The sequence below is a fragment of the Corticium candelabrum genome, chromosome 8, assembly GCF_963422355.1.
Source record: "Corticium candelabrum chromosome 8, ooCorCand1.1, whole genome shotgun sequence".
NCBI classification, from domain to species: Eukaryota; Metazoa; Porifera; class Homoscleromorpha; order Homosclerophorida; family Plakinidae; genus Corticium; species Corticium candelabrum.
Genome location: NC_085092.1, coordinates 3,259,874 through 3,282,253, shown reverse-complemented (window position 1 = coordinate 3,282,253; position 22,380 = coordinate 3,259,874). Strand labels below are relative to the sequence as shown.

Genomic DNA, 22,380 nt, shown 5'->3' with positions numbered 1-22,380 from the left:
GTCAAACAGCACGCGTTACTAGATGTTACAACAAGACAGTTTCTTCGTTGAACTTCAATAGACCGACAGACATCCGCTCTCATTGTTTCTTAGAGGTATGTTATGATAAATAGCTTTACTGTATGCTTTCATTCGTCAACTAGCTACCTGATTTAGTCAACTACATGCATAATCTGCATTCTAGAGTGCGAAACAAAACATTGAAATTCTAAATTTAGAAAGCAAAGTCCTTGAGACTTTTATGCAAGACAAGCAATCATGCCCTTACCACGGTACAGTTAAAGCTGAATCAACTAGAAAATTAAAGACCAAATGATGACAAGACCTGGTTGCAATGTCGGGTTGCCAGCTTGTTGGTCATTTTCTCTGCATGGAGCTATCTATATAACTACTGCTCTTATAGAGATTAGCTAAATATAGTAAATTGAAATTGAATGATGTTAAGAATTGTCTGTAAATACTAATAGATGAATTAATTAGCGATAGTCTCTAAACAGCTGCACATTATGTCATAAAAAGTATGCAGTATAGAAAGTTGTCTTCAATGTGGCATGTTTGATTTAAATGGTCTATTTCTTTCATCAATTTTTTGATGTCACATCAACTGCAAACAACTAGTACCCCACTCCGACACTGGCACACGAGCTCGAGGTAGCCTCCCTCAGCCGCACGGCTTATGGCCCGGTCGAGATCGGTGGCACCCTTTCCCGGTATTGACGAATGATCTCGAGATGATCGTTCTCGGCTGCAGAGCACATAGCTTCTTGGATGTTGGTGGCACCGAGCTCCCTCGCCAAATCCACAATAACATTATAACCCCTTTGGCAGCTCTAGTCATCATCGCACTCTGATGGAGGACACGTCACGATTCAAACTCTTCCATTGGGCATTTCAAGCCCCCAGACTCCTAACCGTCGTTGAAAATGTATAGGAAGAGCGGCAAGACATTTACCACGATAACGTACCGCTTGAACAGCGCTAAGAATTCTCAAAGATATCATAGCTGTGCTATATACTATAGATTACACGTACCTAATACAACTTTAAACACGATGGAGCTTCCACGACTCAGGCGCCGAGTGGGGGTGCGCGCCCTCGACGACGGAAGATATTAAATAGACAAGATATATACATACTTTAGACTCAAAGACGGGAGACAGGGGGTGGACCAATCAAATAGATGGGGAAAAGCTGGACCACTCGTGCAAGCAGTATTAGCTTCTTAGAATCCTTACAGGCGTAGAACGTGCAAAAGGATTGGATTCCTAGAAGCCTTACAGAGGTGGTCCAGAACCGGTAGTCTCTATACTACTATCATCCATAAAATACCAACATGATAAAGAAATCAGAAAGACATTTGAAATTGCCAGGAGCTTATCTGCTAGCCACCAATAACGCTAAATTTGGATTGCCTATTACACAAGGTAGATTTGGTCTTCCGATCCTTCCAATTTATGGAAAAAATCCATATAACTGCTAAAAACGCGAATAAACTGTTGCTATTATTAAAACGTTTTTGAAAAACACCAAACCATCCTCAGTCTCGACTACGTACGAGCTATAAAGAAAGACGAAAAGTTTCAAAATGTTTGAAATCCATGCCTTGGCAAAGACAATAAAAAGCAATGATTCATCAGCGGTATTGGTATAATAACAGGAACGGTTGTTCCATGTCTACGCAAAACTTACTATTTCCAGAGCTCAACTTTGCGCTGCAACGTTTATGCGACTTGTAGTGTCTTTCATGAGCTCAGCAGCATTCAGATATACAGACTTGGACAAAATTATAGGGACAACCCGCTGTGGGTATGTAGTAACACAATAATTAGGTCACAATTTACCAACTATCAATATTGTTAAGAACTTAATAGTTACCGCGTTGATTGTTAGGTTTCTTGAGAATACTGTAGACCCTAAATTGTTTTCTTTACGTTTCGCATTGCGGAAAACGAGACCTAAAAGTGTATGACGTCATGACTGCGTAAGCGTCGTAAGCTAGACTCTCTCTGATTTTGTTTTTAGGAGCTTTTAAAAAAGCCGGTTTTAATAACGCGAAGGAAAATTGAAGCCCTTCACCCGTTCCTCAGTACCGAGTGTTCCCGCCTCGCGCCCTCCTGATTGCGTCCAGACATCGCGGAACACTTTCTGCCAAGTTCCGGACACGCGCGGCTGGAATCTGCTGCCACGCCTCTTGTAGAGCATTCCAGAGCTCAGCTGCAGTTCTCGGTTCGCGACGGTTGGCAGCAGTTTTGAGTTCATGCCACAAGTTCTCGATTGGATTCGCATCAGGCGATTTTGGCGGCCAGTCCAACAGTGTGACGTCATGCTGGCGTAGCCATTGTCTTGTTGACCGAGACGTGTGGATTGGCGCGTTGTCCTGCTGGAAGACAAAGTCGTCTCCTATCAGTGCCGCTGCGTCTGTAAGCATGTGCTCCTCCAGAACCTGTTGGTACGCCGTGCTGTCCAAACGACCTTCCAGTTTCACCAGAGACCCCAAAGTGAAACCATGCCAACACATCGATGCCCACACCATCACACTAGCCGCGTGCTGGACCGTACGATCACAACATTCAGGGAGAAATTCCTCACCTTCGCGACGCCAAACGTAAAGAGCACCATCGTTTCCTATGCTGACTTTTGACTCATCTGTAAAAAGAACAGATTTCCAGTCATCCAAAGTCCATTGTGTGTGAGTGGTTGCCCATCCCAGTCGCAAACGCCGATGGTTTTCTGTTAGCAGTGGGTGTTTTCTAGGCCTCCGAGCGTTCACTCCTGTCTCACTGAGACGGCGACGGACTGTTCTACGTGACACCTGCTTGCCGGTTTCATCAGCCAGCTGATACGAGAGCAGTCGTGATGGTGCTCTGCGGTTCTGCAGTGCCATTCTCTTCAGTCAGTGATCTTCCCGAATTGTCGTTGCCTTCCCACGTTCAGGTCGTTTTTCATAATCGCTGCTGCCATGGGAAAGCCGTTGCAGGCACTGATGAACCGAATTCCTGGAGCGGCGGACAAAAGCTGCGATCTGACGCACAGAATGGCCAACTGAGTGAAGGGCTTCAATTTTCCCTCGCGTTTTTGGACTCGACTGTTTGCCTCGAGGCATCGCTGCAACTCGTGAAATATTGCACGGAACAAGACTCTGCAACTGCGTGCAGCTGAACGTTCAGGCTAACTTATCGCCTAAGTTTGGCGGTCTCAAGGGCATCGGTTTTAGTGCAGCTGACATTTTGGCGGTAGCAGTTTGAGATTTTGCTACGTAAAACGTGGACCGGAAGTGGCGTGTCAATGTTCTTTTGTTGCTATAACTTTTTTAGTTTTTGTCTTAGCAGAATTTCTTTGTAATTAATTAGTGTCGCATGATTTTTGAATAGGTTGAAGTTTGTTTATTGATTAAAATGGCAAAACAATTCAAATTGTGATGACATGCGCGAAATCAATGCGCAAAAACAGATGATTCGACTTTTTTCATAATGTTGATAAGAGGACCCACAAAATTGCTTTCACTCTCTACTACAGAGCATTCTTAGATTGTATGCCAAGAATGAGCATCCAAGAGCGATGAACGTGTACAAAGACAAGAAAAGGAGGAATGGCCGTCTTCCTTCTTCAAAGCAAACTAGATGCGCAGTAGGTAGTAAGTAAGCTGCAGTCTTGAACTCAAGCTATGTTACATACTAACAATGGCGCAATCCATGAAAAAAGAAATTCGAAAAACATTTGGTTTTGCTAGAGAAAAATTCAGTGACAAAGTTAGACTACACACACAAATGCCAGGTGTCCCTATAATTTTGTCCAAGTCTGTATGCGTCAAACCATGCAACAAGAAAGCAGATGACAAACTTAAGAAGTACATTAGCTATCAGCTTGTAAGGTTGGAGATGGTCCAATTAGAAGCCAAGATCACTTCATGGACAGCATCGGACATTCTAGCAGGTCTCTAGACTATCATGCAAACAGAACTGACCGACCAGTTTGAAGGCAAACAACAAGCAGACGTAGCGGTGTATAAGTATTGTGATGTTAGATAATTACTTTTACACATCAGTGAAACATCTATGTATAATCGTTGGTAACAAACTATTTCGTGCAGCAGTAAATCCAAATTATGCAGCGTCAGTGAGAGAAAAAATCAAAATACCAAATATCTTGAAAAAGTTTATGAAACAGGCCATACTTTTAGACCTATAGTGATCAAACTGTTTAGAAGACGGGGCAAAATACAAAAGGAACACTAATTCAAAGAAGTATCAATTCCAGTACCACCAGTTCTCAAAACTATATCTGCTCACTTTAAGAAGAAATGTCTATCTGTTTGCGTAAAGAGAACGCAAAGGTACTAGAAAGAAAAATATAGATACTGTGCAATGAGAAGTAGTAAAGACAGCGAAAACTACCCGACGTGTGCAAGAATTCTTAGCTTTGAATGACTATGTTTTACACAAAGGGCACTTTGCTCTGGACACTCTAAGTATAGAAAATGTTTTGTTGTAATGTAGTATTGATTTTAAATAAATGAAGGAATAACTAAAATACTGTCATTGAATGACTATCCTAAGATAAAAAGCAGTTCTCCTTGAACACTCCTATATTACTAAGAACATTCAATTGATTATATTGCGTTGATATTATTTATTATACACTCCGTATTTGCGCCAGGCAATTTATCTTTCTATTCACAATATTCTGATGCTTTTGGTAGCTGTCTATAATGAATATCAATTTTGCATATATGAGCAAAGTTTTCTTCGTGATTCCTACAAAAGTGACAAAACAAAATCAAAGAAAACCGAGATAAAAACATAAAGGAGTACAAACGGAGATGTAGTTCGACTTTAATTAAATTTTGTGGAAAGGCGATTTTTTACAGTAGACAACTACTTGATTGAAGAATGGAATAATGACATAAGAATGGAAAAAATCTACAAAAAAAAAGAAAAGCAATGGGCTTAAATCATATTCTTCGACCATGCAACAAAACTGAACATTTGGACCAACCAGAAGATTAAAGACTGCCGAAAAAAGTATTGAGAGTAACAATTGGACCAACTACTAATAGTTAGTATAAGCAGCAGTTTGTCTGATTAGACAATTTTTGGGAGTGTACACATAATAGTAAATACATTTGCTGCAACAACTGTGAGAATTACTGTTGTTGGTCATTGTCATATAATTTATATTAATATTGTTGATCATATGAAACCCTCCACAAAATACATGTGATTCAAAGCTACCAGTGGGTAGAATTATTAGGTCATACTAAGGTGTATCAGATATTTGACGACGACTATAAGTTTTATGAACTTGCAGCTACATCTGCATTGTTTCATGGAAGCTACGGTTGAAAAACGTAATTAATATTTAAATGTTACGCATTGAAATGGTTTCTTATCATCACGTGTCTTCGTTGCCCCACGTACGACCTACTTTGGGGGAGCGACGGCATAAAGTTTCCATTTCTAATCAACTGCGCCAGCACTTCTTAGTTAGAAAACGGTCGTAGCTACCTATGAATTTTGTAGCAGAAAGCGATGAGCAACTAATCATAGTGACAGGCCCCAACAATGAGGCCTTGGCAGCCTTTCGGTCGACGTTGACAGATGTGGCTCCGGACACTAAAAACAGGATAAAAGTACTTCTAAACAATCAGCTGCTTACAGCAGACGTAGACTTTAGCAAACGTCACGTCAAGTGCTTTCTGGTGATGCCACGTGCAAGCCGCACCCTCGTCTACATCAAGGGTGATGACGCTAGCATGTCTACGGAACTCAAACACATCTGCCGCGATGAAAATAATCAATGGAGCATCGAACGAGGTAAGGGTGCAGACGTTACTCTGTATTCGCAAATCTATGCGTATGCATCATCAGCATAAATATTTCGCGCACGTCATACGCAAATCGTCTTTCTCACATTCTCACATTGAATTCGTGTCACAGTCTTAGTTGTATTGTATCGAAACAACGACATTGAAGACAGACAAGATTTGTACGATCACCTAGAGATCGACTCATTTTGGAAGGATGGACCCCAAAAAGAACTCGAGGAGTTCGCAAACGTGGACCATCTGATCAGCTTCAAGACAAAACTAAACAAAAGACAGAAAGATGTTCTTTGCCAGTTTTTACAAATAGAAGTATGTATTTTATTCTTGGTATAAATCTTGTAAGCATAACTACCATTTTTTTTTGTTTAGTCATCTTTTTGTCAACCACAATCTGAAAAACAACTACAGGAGTCTACTCTGGTAGGTGATTGATAATACTTTACACTAAGTTTCCCAAAAAGAACACTCTCACATACTTAGATAATTCTATTTGAGTGTCTGAAGACTCTGAACAAAACAGAGTTGCAGACTTTAGAGAATATAAACACAAAACATAATAAACCGGGAAACAATTGTTCGCAACTCTTCACCGACATTTAAGTATGCTTTGGACATAGTTATGCAAAACAATATTTCGCGATGACTATAATTGTGCTAACCACACGTTTCTTGTCTTAGTCATTATTTGAAAAAATGCTTACAGTAACAAGCACGTTCCAGCAGTTTTGCCAAAAGAATTTGAGCGCACTCTACTGCACCGGATAAAATTTGTAGCGTAATTTCTAAACTAGATGCCCGTTTTGCAAAAAAATCACCACTTTAATATAAATCTTGACACAGGAACAATTGTGCAACCTCCTAAATCTTGCAAGAACAGACAATTATGGAATTCATCATAACTAGAGCTGTAAGCAGTGTCGCCTCAATGTTGATTTATACTTAATTATTTAAAGTACTCCGCCAGCGTCACAGGCAAGAATTTTGCGCATTCTCAAAATTTTGATTAGTACATGATTGTCCGTATACTAATGTGCATGGTACTGCAGACGAATTTATTCACATCTTCAATGTACTGCTATAGTTACAGTACGACTCTCTGGCTGCAGTTTTTTCTTATCAAACTCGTCTACTTCACCGCGCCTGCGTACACAGTAAAATTTTAACAAACGTAATGTGTTGCATGCGTATATATGTCCAAGATAAGTGTATGATGGAGCGAATTTAGCTACGAGTGAATGGTCACAAGAGGGACGCATCCTCAGACACAAGCATTGCTGAAGTACAGTAAATGTATGTAAATGTGCAAATAACTTTACGAGAAGCATGACGTCTCTCAAAGAGACCAGAAACCAATTTCTATTTCTTCTCTAAAATGAAACAAAAGTTATGGACAAAATATCTAGAAAGTTATGTGTGTTTGAGCTGCATGGTTGTCTTCTGATTTAGACGGTAATTCTCACCAGTGCAGTCCAAATTTTGTGTGCGATGCAAATTAGAATACAAATACATGTATTCTCTATTTTGTATGTGTGTGTTTGTTTTCTAGTATACTGCAGATGAAGAACCAAAACATACAGAGATCAATAGCGGTAATGTCAATTTTTTTACAAAATGGGCCAATAAAATGTACGATGGTACAGCCAACCTGGTTACAAATTATTGGTTGACTGTATTCCTTTGCACAATAAAGTATAAGAACGAAAGCTTAGGTTAAATGTTTACAGATGTTCCTACTGTCAAAGTTGACTCTTCTGTATTACCTTTATCGGAAAAAAAGGATGCTAAGCTTATTACAGTAGCCGAAGCCAAACCACAAGAGATGAGTAAAACTGATGCTGCAGAAGAACAGAAGAGCAATTTACAGCCACAACTGGAGCAAATAAAAGAAGAAATTGACGCTTTAAAGCAACAGAGACAACTTCAACCTCAAATTGATGATATTACAGAGCATATTAGGGCTCTGTTTGAATCTTATGATGGAGCAAAGAATGACATTTCGTCTATATTTCAGCAACTACATGAAATAATAGCAGCTCTACAGCAGTCAATTCAGAGGCAACAGGAATCAGAAGTCACGCATCAGGAACCAAAAGTCAGGCGGCGGATGTTAGGGCAACAAGAACCAATAGTCAGGCAACCGGAACCGGTCAGGCAACCGGAACCGGTCAGGCAACAGGAATCAAATAAAACTATTTCAACCGCTGATCTTACAGATTCAAGTTCAGAGGATCAAAATGATAATGTACGTCGTTGCTGTTGCTGTGTATGCTCGTAACTATAAATTCGAACCTTTAGTTTTCAATTTCTATTGCTTTGATTATCAGTGTTGTCAATTGCAAGATGTCGCTTTGATCACCATGCAGTCTAGAGATCTAACTGTTGTTGAGTAAACTTGAAATTTTGTTTTATACTTTGTTTTCAGCATTCTTTTGCTTTAGGGTAGGTGCCACTTAGGTTCCAAAAGTTAAATTTCTGTATCTGTAAAGTCAAGTCTAATTTTGCCAACAAATTGAAGAGCTTATTGAGGTTAAAGTTGGGTCACAGAAAGTACTCAAAATTTACGCCAACAAGATGACATTAGGATCAGATTATTGTGACCCTATTACATAATCCAATAGTCAATATATTGAGTTACTTGAAGATAGTCTGGTCTTTCTATTTGCTAATTGACTTAGATAGTTGAAGTTAGTAAACTAAAGGAATGGCAGCTAATCAAATTGCTTTCTATTTAAATTTATTGTTTGAAGTTTAGCCACCTCTGAGACTAATTACAAATACGTTACATTTTTAACATTTCCAGAAACAGTAGTAGTCAAGGAGCAATTAATTACTGTAAGCGCCAAATGATAACCTTATTATGTTGCTCAATCAAGCTCTGCTGCATGATTAGGCAGATGAGACGGAAACGTGTGAGATAGCAAAACTAGAAGTTCCCAAAGTGATATAAATCTGGTAGTTTATCTTGTTAAAGACGTACTTTAATCTCTACACTAAAGAGGCAAAGCAAGCCTTGTAGTTTGAGAATGTTAGATGATTAGCAGTAGCTTGACTTCAGCCTTGGGCACTCATTCTGAGCGCATACCACTGCACTCTTGAGTAAACATCCGGTGTTGATAACAATGACGCAGACATGCTGTCAAAAATGCCAATTGCAGTTTAACTTGTAGATCCTAATGAAGGAATCTACTCTAGTGATTTAATTGGTGTGAGCAGCTGCCACTGACAGCAAAGGAAGTAGCTCGAAATACAATTAACCAAAGATCGCCTTCTGAGAAAGGTAGGTCTATGAGTTTAACCAATCAGTAGCTGGAAACCTCATGCCCACAATCCGGTATTACAACCCAATGCCAGAAGAGCGTTAAAGCTGTCAGGAGAGAATTAATGGCTTTCTCCTCTATGAAGCCAGGGTAATAATTCTCCCTAAACTCCTAAGCAAATAGTACATGAGGGGCATCTTGGAGTTAACAGAATGAAGGCATGCACTATAGCACGTAGTTTGTGTGGTAGCCTAGAATTTATACTGATATTGAGGATCTTGTCAAGTCATGTGCCCAATGCCAAAATTCTAGAAACAATTAAGCCAGGCCATAAAGTACACACCCATGAGTGTTTTCTGGAGAACCGTGGATACGAGTCTATGCAGATTTTGCGCAGTGTGGAGGAAAACAATACCTCCTAATGAGCAATTCATATTCTAAATGGCCGAAAATCCAAGAGCTGGGACCTCATAGCTCTACTCTCTAAACCATCAAAGCCATGAGATGGTCATGTAGTTACCATGGAATACCACAAAAATTAGTTACTGATAATGAGCCACAGTTCACCGGTAAAGAGTTTGCAGACTTCATTAGAGCAAATGGTATAAAACACCATGGCACACCGCTTTACCATCCCGCCTTAAATGGGCAGGTAGAGAGGCTAGTTCAAGAATTCATAAAGAGTATGAAGTCAACCCAGCAGGTATATACACAGCTAGCCACCAACTTTTGGCACATGTCCTTGCTACAATACAGAACAACTCCCACTATACCACCACGAGGAAGACACCAGGAGTGTTATTACTACAAGGAAAAGTGAGAACAAATCTGACTTTATTACGCGAAGATGGACCAAGAAGACCAATACAACAGAACCACAGGAAAGCGAGAAGTTTGGCTCCAGGTCAATCAGTTAGTGTTTTAAATTCTCGACACGATGGGGTTGAGAAGTGGCTACATGGAAAGGTGTTGCAGAGGTTGGAACAAGTGAGGTAAGTGGTGGATGTCAACAAACAAAGAAGGTACGTGCATATTCTCTGAAACAATCTATAATATGCCAGTCTGTCGCATGCTTTGGACAGATCCAATGCAGCAGAATACATTGCCTGATTTCCAATATAGAGATAGTAATGCACACAACCTTTAAGAACCAAGAAACAGTTGGAACAACCATGCAATCTTTAAAACTATATTGCTGGTCTCTGGATCCCATAACACCCTGGCACCTATCTAAAAGAATATAGTACAACACCTTGAAAACCTCTGGCAACATGGCAATACCACAATAGTTTCCATCACTTGTCATGTCCCACGTTTGTCTTTAACAATAGGCACAATGTGTAATTCAAGAAATTGGTTCGGTTAGAACGAGTGCCGAAGAAATGCAGTAAATGCCACACTCGAATCAATAGACAGATATGTTTCTCCATATCTAAGATGCTCTGGTTGTACACTGTCAGGGCCTTTACTTTTCCGCAATTTAAGAGATTTGATAGCTTTCTCTATCTCTCTGGGATGAACTGCAACACACCACCATGGATAACGCTCTGACCTCATCCTGGATTGTAAAGCCTCTTCAAACATTGATCAAGTTCCACGTTTTCCAATTGTTAATGATATGCCACTAAAATTGCGTGTCCACGGATCCAGTATCGATTCATCAGTAGTGCACTCTTCCACTCTAAGTGTGGTATTTGAATGAACATGATACCGACCATGATTCACTTTGCCCCAAAATCTGTCTGGCTATTCATATTCAAGTCAGCAAGAAGGTGCTGTATAGCATATCTCTAAAGTATTAACATTTTGAAAAAATGGGAAAATGTAGGGTTGCCGTACAAAAATAGTAGAAACAAGGCTATGTAAGTGTGTGCTGTGGCATCTTTCGTATACAGACTGACTGAGCAATAAATCATTTGCACTTTTTCTAATTAGTAAGGTATAAAACACGTATTATAGTGTCTCTCGGGGCCATATCCAGAGGGGTTTTAGGGGGTTTAAACCCCCTCTTTTCCAATAGGCGTGGTTGAATAATTTCATATAATTTCATTAGAAAAGAGAAAATTGGTAATGCTATAAATAACTGCTAACGGTGAACCCCTTCTTTCAAAAATTCCTGGATTCGGCGCTGGTCTCTAGTTAGAAAATGGTGCAATGTAGGGATGATGTATTGCTCAGTCAGTCTGTCTGTATACGAAAGATGCCACAGCAAACTCTTACATGGTGTTGCTTCTATTCTTTTTCGTATGGCAACCCTACATCTTTCTCATTTTCAAAATGTTTTTAATACTTGTTTGCATTCTTTTTCTGCATGAGCGAGATATGCGCAGAGGGTTTGGTATAGAGCATAGAAGTCAGCTTTGTAGCATAAACGGCTGATAGCAATACCAGCTCTTACAGGAACTGAACACAAACTCAACCCTACATACCAACGCTACCGCGTTGGTGATTATGGCGTCTATGTTCTGTCATTTCCACTCTTAATTAAATTGTTTCTGTGAGCTACATATCGCTTTATACAGATCATTACGAAGTTACCCGCATTGCGCCATCTCACATAATTAGATTTAGCCACCTTCTTAAGGTTCTTTAGCTCATCATTCCGAAATATTTTCTTGCCATTTTCTACCTTTACCTTGGGTATACAACGTTTAGCTGACTGAAGCATTGCAGCAACACTTCTGTAATAGTAGGTCTGTATTCCATCAGCATGACTGCATTTGGCAGGTTCATTACATACAGCTTCTTCAGCTGCAATTTCCAAGCCGTCAAGCACAAACTCCAAAAACATGGCATAGTTCTCGAGGTCTCTCATGGTAGCTTCTTTCGATCGTAACTGCTTTTTATAATAACTCATCGATTGCTGTGTGTGCAATTTGCCAATCTCAATATGGCCAATGGTCAGAGAAGTTAATTACTGCCATCCACACAAACTTCAAAGTCATGGCCGTATTTCTCTAATGTTGGTGAGATACAAATGTAGTCAATCCAGGATGTTTGACAAAAATCAGGGCTATTGCCATGAATTTACATGACCACCATTTGAACAGGCACTCAACCTCATGTGGCCTTCAGGCAATTGTCAGTCAGGAATGTGTCAAGTTTCTATAAAATCTACTTCACAGAGGTAAAATTAGCATTGAAAGTCCCTCAGAAGAATATCTTCATTGTCGTGAACAGCCTCAAGAAGACCATCAAGAAAAGCCAGCTCTGTGTCATAATTCTATACTGATTCAGAGTTCCCATAGTCAAAAGGTAAGTACAATGCAATAACCAGAATAGTACCACGATCACATTCAACTGTTACTGCTACAGACCGCTTTGATATAGACTGTACAGAAAAATTAGCTTGTTGATGTCTTTGATGCCACAATAATGCCACCCTTCAAGGGGTATACCCATTTTAATTTCATCCATCTTTAGATTAGGTGGAGCATGCGTAGGTTGAGTTGTGTTTTTGTGTGACTTCGAGCAACTGCATAACAATATAGAAGTGTTGTGCACACCTAAAAGTGTTTCTTTCGGTTCAGGGTTATTACTGTACAAGCAGTAACTTGGAAAAGTTGTGGTCATGTCATGCACCTGCAGCCTGCCAAGAACGGATGGGCTGGAGTAGACGCCAGCCCCCACTTTCTGAGGGCGTGGTTCCTTAAAATTATTATTGCTGTTTGAGAATTAAGCAGTCCTAAAACACGTTATTTTTGGCATGTTACGCGTTCTCTTACGACCTCACATGTTCTACTCTATCGATAAGCCCTCACTTTTGAGGCCCACGTGACACCCTTGCAATTACTTTCTATTGCCTATATCGTTTGGGACATACATCGCTACCTTGATCATAATTCGAGTTTTTGGTTCCTTTCACTCAGATCAGTAGAAACGAAGGTTAGTTTTCTTAGCCTGCAATCTATGTTGAAAGGGTCTAGTTTGCATATTCACCATGCTCATCTTTTGGCAAACCACCTACACTTCGAGCTGCCTAAGCTGCTGCATAATTCCATTACTAATACACATAAGTAGGTATGAGTATATATGTGCACACTACGGTATATTTGAAAAAAGAAAGCGGCTAGTTGGTGTAGCTTAGCTCATGAGCTACCATTCTAGTTGCATGACACAGTGTCCAGCTACTGCTAGATTCAATTTGTGAACATGCAGCATATTCAGCCTTATTAGGAAAGCGACGTAATTAGTGATTGGATATTAAATATCTATCGCTGGGTATTTCTGTTTACTTGAACCATTTCGTAGAAGCACAAAATATTTTAAATATTTTTATGTTTATGTTATGAAAAACCTTATTGTGAATATTCTTCGAGTCGATTGGCATCAAAACTGAATGTTTCGACGCTTTGACGTTTTCTGTAAGTTGGTCAATAACTAACTAAACCAGCGTTAGTCCGTTTCTTGGTGGTCTTGTGGGAGGATGCCTAAAACGAAATATGTGGGCGGAGAGTTTGAATTCATTTCGTTGCAATCGCTTTAGTATAGACAGGGTCCATGCAAGGTTGTGAACGCATAACTGCGCAAATCTAGTACATACTACATCATGGGAAACTCTTCGAGCAAACCCCAACAAGAAGAACAGAGACGTCAACCAGATACACACAGAAGACCACAGCAAAAAGAGCAATGCCAACGAGAAGAGAGGCGTCAACAAGAAAAGAGACCACGCCAGGAAGCGCAGATAAAACAACAAGAAGAACACACAAAACGACAAGAAGAACAGCAACGCCAACAAGAACAGAGACGTCAACAAGAAGAGACACGCCGCCAAGAAGAAGAAATGAAGCGCCAACAAGAAGAAAAAGAAGAAGAAGAAAAACGACTACTAGACGAGACGTCGTCGACTAGAAGAACAAACAGAAATAGACGCAGCAGAAGAACGTGAATTAGAAAAGAGACGCCGGCTCAGACAACAGAGAAAAGAAGAAGAAGAAGAAGCAGCAAAAGAACGCGAACAAGAAGACAGACCACGACAAGAAGAGAGACACCAGCAAGAAAAACAGAGAAGACAACAAGAAAAAAAAAGAAGAAGAAGAGCAACGTCAACGAGAAGAGAAACGCCAGCAAGAAGAACAAGAAGTAGACAAATTGAGAAACGTTGTGATTAAGCTATTTTCAGGCCAGCAGTTGCTACTAATTGGACATTCTGGCGTTGGGAAATCGTCTTTTATTAACACTGTAAACTACGTCTTCAATCTGGTTTAGCCAAGGTTTCCTTACCACAAAGTGGCGGAGATAAGCACACTAGAATCCCACCACAGAACACTTATCTACCGCACGTACGGCCCTCCAAATGTGACGTATACAGCATTGCAAGAGAGTGAATTTTCAGCAAAACAAAAGTTTGCCCCTACATTCTTTGACGTCGCTGGAGTCACTGATAAGATTGTAAATGACTTCGATCTTAAACAGTTTCTGATCTATCTCATAAACGGCCAAGTAAAAGAATATACTCACATGGTAAAGATCTACAGGAAAGCACAAGACGTAGAACAAATGAGGAAACAAAGAAAAGTAAATAGCCAAAGAGCGTGGTCATTAATATGCGTAGTTTCTGTTGCTGACGCGTTTCCGGTGAAGCTCCTTCTTCACGTTTGCGAGGCTCTGAAAGAATTACAGGAACACCCGAGAGACGGTAAGAGTCATGTGTTACATATTATTTACGTAAGATCAGCTATCACTATTTAATTTAAGAGACCTACAATATTGGAGTTTTGCCAAACCCATACCAATCTTATTTATGCAGTCCAAACAATGTTAATCAACGTTGTTGCTATATCTACTTACCTTAGAATATAGTTGTCCCAGATTTGGTAATTTTGACGTACAGCTACCCACAAGCCTGAGCCTATTGCATGCTCTTGCTTGCTAGAAGGCAAACTTTTAACATAATCAGCAAACCAGAAAATTGTTTAAAGATAACATGTTGAGTAACAATCTCCTAAGCTATTTACATGTTGCTACGCATATTGTACCCTTGCTACAGTATTTACTGCCCATATAGACGGCTGCTATAGGCAACAAGTAAACAGTGGTAGTAATTAATAGTTATAAGGTGGTTCGTAGAAAGCGGTGGGCATATCAGCCAGATAGTTGACCTAGCCCCAAGTTATTGTAATCCTGGGAAGAGGTATTATATCATCGACATCAGGTGTTATATCCCTGATATAACACCTGCAATGAACCAATGACTGCACCTAAAGGTCATGTGATATGTTAATACCATTGCTACTGGTATTACCACAGCTGCACTGTTATCCTAGATCTACTTACAATCATTGTCATTCTAACCTAACACAACTTTTTGCATGGGAGTGTGGGGTTATGAAATCAACAATTTGCCATGACCCCTTCCTTCCATGTAATAACTAGTATAAATTTGCAAATTTGGTTTTGTACAGTCAAGAGTTTTCTTGTAACTCAATCTAAGTATTGGTAAGCACAAACACAATGTACATACAAAGTTGTTCTTATCAACTGCAGGACATAAGTAAATTGTTTTCATTCAGCTTGAACGTCAGTCTTGCAACTATGTAGATGTTACATAAAGGTTTGCTAAAAAAATGAATCGAACATAAGTTTAGCAATTGGAGTATTTTCCCAACTTCGTAAACATTGACAGGGTTAGGGTTAGATGTTTGGGTCTAACATAGATAAATATCAATAATGTTTGGAAAATGGCTGCAGGCACCACTCGATACACTTTCATTTAGTTCAGAAAAGAGTGGGCAACAGGGTTAGCTGTCTCGCTTCAACAAACGCAGATGAACTCTAAGTTTTGACCTCAGAATTACTTCACAAGTAAAATGTTCGGCTTTAATCATTTTGACCAGGTCAGTATCTTTAGACAAGTATAAAAACATTTTGAAAAAATGAGAAAGATGTGGGGTTGCCGTACAAAGACAGCATAGAAACAAGACCATGTAATTAAGGGTGTGCTGTGACATCTTTCATATACAGATTGACTGAGCAATACATCATCCCTACATTGCATCATTTTCTAACTAGAGACACCAATATGTGTTTTATACCTTACTAATTAGAAATGGTGCAATTTAGAGATGATGTATTGCTCAGTCAGTCCGTATAAGAAAGATGTCACAGCACACACTTACATGGCCTTGTTTCTATTATTTTTCGTACAGCAACCTACATCTTTCTCATTTTTCAAAATGTTTTTTATACTTGTTGGCATTTTTTTCTGCATGAGCGTAGATAAGCGCAAATACAGAATTGGCATTTTTGCCCAGAGGTATGACGCGGTGGCAAGGGGTCTGGCTACACGAGATAAACAATTGGTGAGGTGGAAAGTAAAGCTAGAAATCGACACACTTCCCGTGTAGCGCTCGGTACAGGAAACATTTAGGTTGGATTCGGTGCAAATGCAATCAGAATTTAGAGAAAAACGCTAGCCGTAGAAGATCAGCATATTAGTCTTCTATCCCTGGAAGCGTTGCGGAGGGCGATGACACATACAGTCTACACCAGGCTGGTGTGGGCGTGAGCTGGAATGAACTGATAGGTGTAGCGTTCGCCTCATGAGAAATTTTACGCGGGGGTCGGTCCCTTCTCAGGACCATACACTGCAATTTGAGTAGTCATGGACATGCTCCGTTGCAAGCGCAGAGGTTTGGTATAGAAAATCAGCTGTCTAGCATAAACGGTTGATACCATACCCGCTCTTACAGAAGAACTGCATGCACAAACTCTGTACGCGTACCAATGCAGTAAACAGTTTACTCTAAAAATGCTATTATAAAAACTGTTATTGTAATTGTCGCGCTTACACAAAAAGAACCAAGAAATGAATGACAACTAGTAGGTCTTGATAGAGGAGGGTAGTTACCCGAGGTCCGGATATCCGAGCTAAGGGTATAGTATAAAGTGCGACGGTACGTATGACCATATTTATACTTGATTAGCGTAGATGCAAATGAAGCTATTTTGACCAATAGACAAGAAGTGGTGTGATTACCGACCAATAGACAAGAAGTGGTGTGATTACCGACCAATAGACGAACCCCTCTCTTTGTTTGGCAGCCCTGGGGCGTCCGGGCTTTACACAGTGATTATTTCTTTGCTTTACGGGTTTAGCACATAAAAACAACGCCTATAGTCTACATTTGCACGTGCATGTCTTCCCACCAATGACTAGGCGTGCAGAGAGCGAAGTTGCTGAATTCAGGCGCTATGCATGCAGTGCGGTACGTGGAGCTGTACTGACTTGTAACATATTGCTTGTTCCACAGTGTTCCTGCGTATAGCGGTTCTGCAGTCTGACAGCTTGAATTTTCGGTGTGCGCGGCTGAGTGGCCAATGTTGTTGCAAAAATCACTAGTGTCATCTTCACCACAAATTTGGCGCTTCACGGGAATTTGCGAAGGGGAACTTGCATTGTCCATGACAGCGCGTCTGTTTGTTGGACGAAGCGACTGACCTGTATGTAAGCTAGTACGCGTTTATTCATTTTCGTAACGGTACCCAAAGTCAGAGCGAACAGAGATGCCTAATCTACATTTGCACGTGCATGTTTTTCCACACCAATGTTTTGTTTTAGCTCTGGCGGCTCAGGGGTCACCTCATTATGACAACCTCCGCCCATTTAGTTGTGGGCCTAAATGACTACGATAGACAGCAAAAGCTGTCTAAATACGGTAAGAGTAACCACCACGTGAGAGTATTTTCGATGCAGTCAAGTCAAATTCATAAGTGTTCGTGCCTCCTCAGCTGCCTTACATGTACACCAGCCAAGGGTTTAGCACTGCAGTGCTTCTCTATTCATTTTCTCTAGTAATTCTTAGTATAGACCGTTTCTGACAAATATTTTTGTGATGCACTAGACTGATTTCAAACTAAATGAATAAACAAGCAAATGAGAATATGCATAACTATGTTTGATAAAGGGCAGTTTTTGCCCTGAGTAGTCATTCATAAACTTGCCCTTGTGAAGCAGTATTGAAACAAGATAACAGACAAAATCATGAATAAAATGCATTAAATAACTAAATAACTAAAATATTTTGATAAAGTAGCTATTTTTAGATAGAAAGCGGTTACATTACAAATATAAACTACAACATTCTATAATTACATTACATTGCTATTACTTGCATTTTCACAATATCAATAATATACTATTTATGATTGTATCATGGATTCATATTCTAATCAAATATTTTAATGCATTTTGGTGTCTAACTACGTTGTGTATCGATTTTTCGTAGGAGCAAGAGTTTTTGTGATTCTCACGAAAAGTGACGAATTGGACAAAGAAGACCAAAATACGAAAATAGAAGAGTACAGAAAGAGATGTATGGAAAATTTGAGCGTTGTGGAAACGCGAATTTTTAAGGTAGAAAACTTCATGGTAAACGAATGCAGAGATGACCTAAGTATGAAGAGGAATCTAGAAAAAGAAATGCAAGTTCTGACTGCTCTAAATCATATTCTTCAACCATGTCACAAACCCCCCTTTCTTGAGCTATAAGAAGATTGAAAGCTGACAATAGTATTTTGGACCGATTAGATGAAATGTTAGAAGATACAGCACTTTGTCTGATAAGACAATTTCATGGAAAGTAAGTACACTGTAGGTACAAGTATTGTATGCTTGCGTAGATAATGCGATTTTTTATTGTTATCAGCTATTGCACACTGCTAAATGAAAACTTACACAACGATATACATGTATGTGACTATAGTTGCATGATACGGGCAATTTGACACAAATTCTTGAATATAGCACTAACTCGCGGAAATTTGGCGGAGACAACACAAAGACTAGATAGCCTATATTTCCCGTAATTGTAAATCACAATTTGGAGGTACATCTAGACATTTTAGTTGGACATAGCCACTTCGAAGATGTTAATTTGCCGTTGTAGCACATGGACGAAAGTGGCAGCTAAGACGCGGATGCACCATGCATAGTTAAAGGTGTTTGATGGTAGTCTATATCTTCCCACACTAAATACGAGGGGCGTAGAGTGACGTCTAGAAATGGGGGGCTAAATAAACTTCACAATGCTACAGAACACGCTCACTTTTATGTAGACACTCGCTTTATTGGCTTCTAATTGACTGCTAGGTTAGAATCAGTGGCAGATTCAGACTGGAAAAGGGAGTGCATATACTATATACAGCTTTGGTCCTCACACGTATTTACAGACCACAATTTTTATGACCACGTACAAATGATGGGGCTATAGACCTGTCTAGCCCCTGCCAAGGTAAAGTAAACATGTACCAGTTCTTTGTCACTGCCAGTCTTATGAGCCTGAGAGCCATCACATAGAACTGCAAAAGCCATAGCAGTGCTTGCTAATGCAACTATCTTCTCTATGATGGCGCTTGACAAGTACCTAAGAAATTCTCTTGCCTTGCTACTGGTGTCATATCCTTTTATCAGTTGGATTCCATTTGCCTCTTGCACACGCACCAGCATTTTAAAGGCAGACAAAGGCTGACATTGAAGGCTTGCGTCAATACGTGGTTGCAATGCAGCTGACCTAGTTGAGCTGTTGGACATTTCTGCTTCTGCTATTCCGTTTCCAGTAGTTTTATTCTCGTTTGAACCAAGAATCTTGTCAAAATCCTGCCCAATTGTACGGGACTGCAAGACATTACGTTACTTGACTGACATGACTGTGCGTGTGAAATATTATTTACCATTGAATAGAGGTGTTGCTTTACTGTGAATTTTGTAACAAACTGCGTGCCCTCAATGTACTTCAGCATATTTTTTGGCTTGGCCTCTGAGACGTTTGTCACGACGGATCTTGTCCAGGTACTTGCTGCATTGCTTGCACCAGACTTTGACAACTAATTCTCTGCTCTCCATCCTCTTGGTTTCGTATCTAAAGGTGTGGCTGACGTCCCAGCTCAAGAATGTGGACAAATGCACTGAAAACATTGACAGGTCACTTCTAACTAAGACTACTGTAGTACCTATGTGATATTGGCTGTCCGTGCATACACCACGCTATAGGCACGTGCTGGGCGTGCGTGTTTATGCCATGTTGCTGCGGACTGCAGGACATAGCTCACAACATAGTACACATTTAGTGTTTCTCTAACTTAAATGTCTAGCGAAAAGACTCAGGAGAGCGACAAATCGCATTCCAAGAACAGGTTATAATTAAGAGCGATGACCGCAGACATGATGGTCATTCGCTGTTTCTCCACAAGCTGCCATCTGAATAGATTACAGGAAAACATGTACCACAGTACATAGGGAGCAATCAGGAGAACGGCGTCAAGCTTTCTAGTCACTATGTCTCATGGACAATAATGTTCAGCTTATTCATTTTAACACACACCATTCTCCAAAAAATGACATCACTTTAATTGGTTTCTTTATTTACGGGCTCAACGTTGTGTACTTAGCTAAAGCAATTGAGGGCGGTTCTGAAGAGGGGCACGTGCAGATTGTGCCCATGCCTGGAACTGGTACTGAGTAGTGCAAAATAAAGTCACTTTAGAAAAGAAATAACTGCTATTCCTTCAGAGCTGCGACGCATGTCGAAATATACAGTAATACAGTATGCCCATCTAGGAATCGTTGCCTAGGAGGAGCAAAGACAAGTTACTTTTGGCCAAGCATGACAGAAGCAATATGGAACTATATATAGAGCGATTAATTAAGACATGCAGACTGTTTAATCATAGACAGCATAAAGAAACCTTATGTCTAGTGAAGTACCATCAAGACCTCGGTAAAAAAATCAGCAGTGATTTGTTTGAAGTAGAGAATCATCATTATCTAGGCCTAGTGGACTACTACAGGTCATACGTTCAAGTTGAGAGCTTTATACAACCACAACAACAGCAGTCATCAGAGCCTAAAACAATTTTCCTGATATGGAATACAAGGCACTCTCATCACAGATCGAGTAAACCGTAAACAAATTTCAGGATTTTGCCAAACATGGGAATTTCAGCTACATTAGCATACAGGTTTAGTCCTAAATATCATCAAATGTAACGAGAAAGCAAAAATATTTAGCAGAATATCAGCTGTGTTATCCTAAAAGTAAAACAGTTTTTGGTTTTGGGAAAGAAGGAATGGTGTATGTATTAGCAGGAGCGTAGTGTGCGTTGCAGAACATAGATGAATGTGGGATCCAAATGCATTCAATTGATGACCATTTACCAATATGCTTAAACTTTCTAATGAGTGCTACACCAATAAGTCGTCAGCATAACTGCTGATGGTGCATCAGTGGTATATGAGGGTTTAGCAATTTAGTGCTTCTTCGTTATTTATCTGTTTGTTCTCCTTGGAGCATTTCAGAATATCTTTAATTGTTAGGCAGAGTTCACAATCACTGCTGTCACCATTTATAGATTAAGCTCCACCAAATGTACACTTACCTTGTTCACTACTGACACATCAGCTCCTGAAGATATCGACAACTTGACAATTGGCAGATGACTATCATGACAGAATAGTATTGTTGAGCAGGAAAGATGTAAAGGTGTTAATCCATCCTAAAACAAGCATATGGAAATAAGATACAAAAAACAGTAAACAACAAGAGATTATAGTAAGCTGCTCACAACACACGTCCATGTCAAATTCTGTCACATTGCTATTGCAACTTTGTCATCACTTACTCTTTCTTGACAACACGACACCAAAACTAAGTGTTTCCTCATGCATCTAATAATTATTATTGCTTGAGGGTGGGTTCAGTTAGGGTCACTGATGATACTGACATATACATTAAAGTACATAGAATTTCTTGAAGAAAGTCTACTTGAATCAACATGCACAACAGGTTCATCACATAAAGACATTAGTACGTATAGCCCATTCACACAAGCACTTGTAACCGGGCCAATACAAGTCAGCATGGGTTGGCTTGCTCTGGAAGATTGTGTAAACATGAGCCAAGCTTAGCCATGCTGGATTGGCCCACCACAAACAGCAATGTCAGCACCATTTGGTTCAGCTTGGCTGCCCTTCACCGTGTGAACAGCAACCAAGCTGAACTGTAGTCTCACATAGCCAGACCCTCTCCCCTCATCACACTTTAGCAATACAACCAATATTCTCAACATATTTCAGCATTTGATTGTCGTAATACCATCGAGAAAAATGCAGGCAAATTGTAGCTGATCCACGATCTAGAAAAGGCAGTGTAAAGGCCTGTCCACACTAGACCAGAATGGATCGCGATCCGATCGGGATAGCGAGAGTCCACACTGCACTTTGAAAACGATACCTCCACCTCATTTTGCTATCACGTGACTGATGATCGATGTGTATGCGTGGTTTCTTTGCTTGTAGAA

The 22,380-nt window shown here is 40.0% G+C and overlaps 2 protein-coding genes across 2 annotated transcripts; both read left to right on the top strand.

Moving 5' to 3' along the window:
* Positions 1-5,461: 5,461 nt before the first annotated feature.
* On the top strand, positions 5,462-8,177 carry LOC134183629 (golgin subfamily A member 6-like protein 22). Its single transcript, XM_062651212.1, has 5 exons — positions 5,462-5,813; positions 5,937-6,133; positions 6,194-6,244; positions 7,371-7,413; positions 7,549-8,177. The coding sequence occupies exons 1-5, from the start codon at positions 5,507-5,509 to the stop codon at positions 8,097-8,099; spliced, it is 1,149 nt and encodes a 382-aa protein (XP_062507196.1). The 5' UTR covers positions 5,462-5,506; the 3' UTR covers positions 8,100-8,177.
* A 6,111-nt stretch (positions 8,178-14,288) lies between these two features.
* Positions 14,289-18,824, top strand: LOC134183436 (uncharacterized). Its single transcript, XM_062650970.1, has 2 exons — positions 14,289-14,722; positions 18,312-18,824. Exons 1-2 carry the CDS (start codon positions 14,545-14,547, stop codon positions 18,572-18,574), a joined length of 441 nt encoding a protein of 146 aa, XP_062506954.1. The 5' UTR covers positions 14,289-14,544; the 3' UTR covers positions 18,575-18,824.
* Positions 18,825-22,380: the final 3,556 nt, after the last annotated feature.

Excerpts from the sequence above, each read along its gene's own strand:
- LOC134183629 (XM_062651212.1), top strand. The coding sequence starts at position 5,507 with ATGAATTTTGTAGCAGAAAGCGATGAGCAACTAATCATAGTGACAGGC. Across the intron at positions 5,814-5,936 it reads TCAATGGAGCATCGAACGAG|TCTTAGTTGTATTGTATCGA; the intron begins GTAAGGGTGCAG and ends TTCGTGTCACAG. Across the intron at positions 7,414-7,548 it reads ACATACAGAGATCAATAGCG|ATGTTCCTACTGTCAAAGTT; the intron begins GTAATGTCAATT and ends AAATGTTTACAG.
- LOC134183436 (XM_062650970.1), top strand. The coding sequence starts at position 14,545 with ATGGTAAAGATCTACAGGAAAGCACAAGACGTAGAACAAATGAGGAAA. Across the intron at positions 14,723-18,311 it reads ACAGGAACACCCGAGAGACG|GAGCAAGAGTTTTTGTGATT; the intron begins GTAAGAGTCATG and ends GATTTTTCGTAG.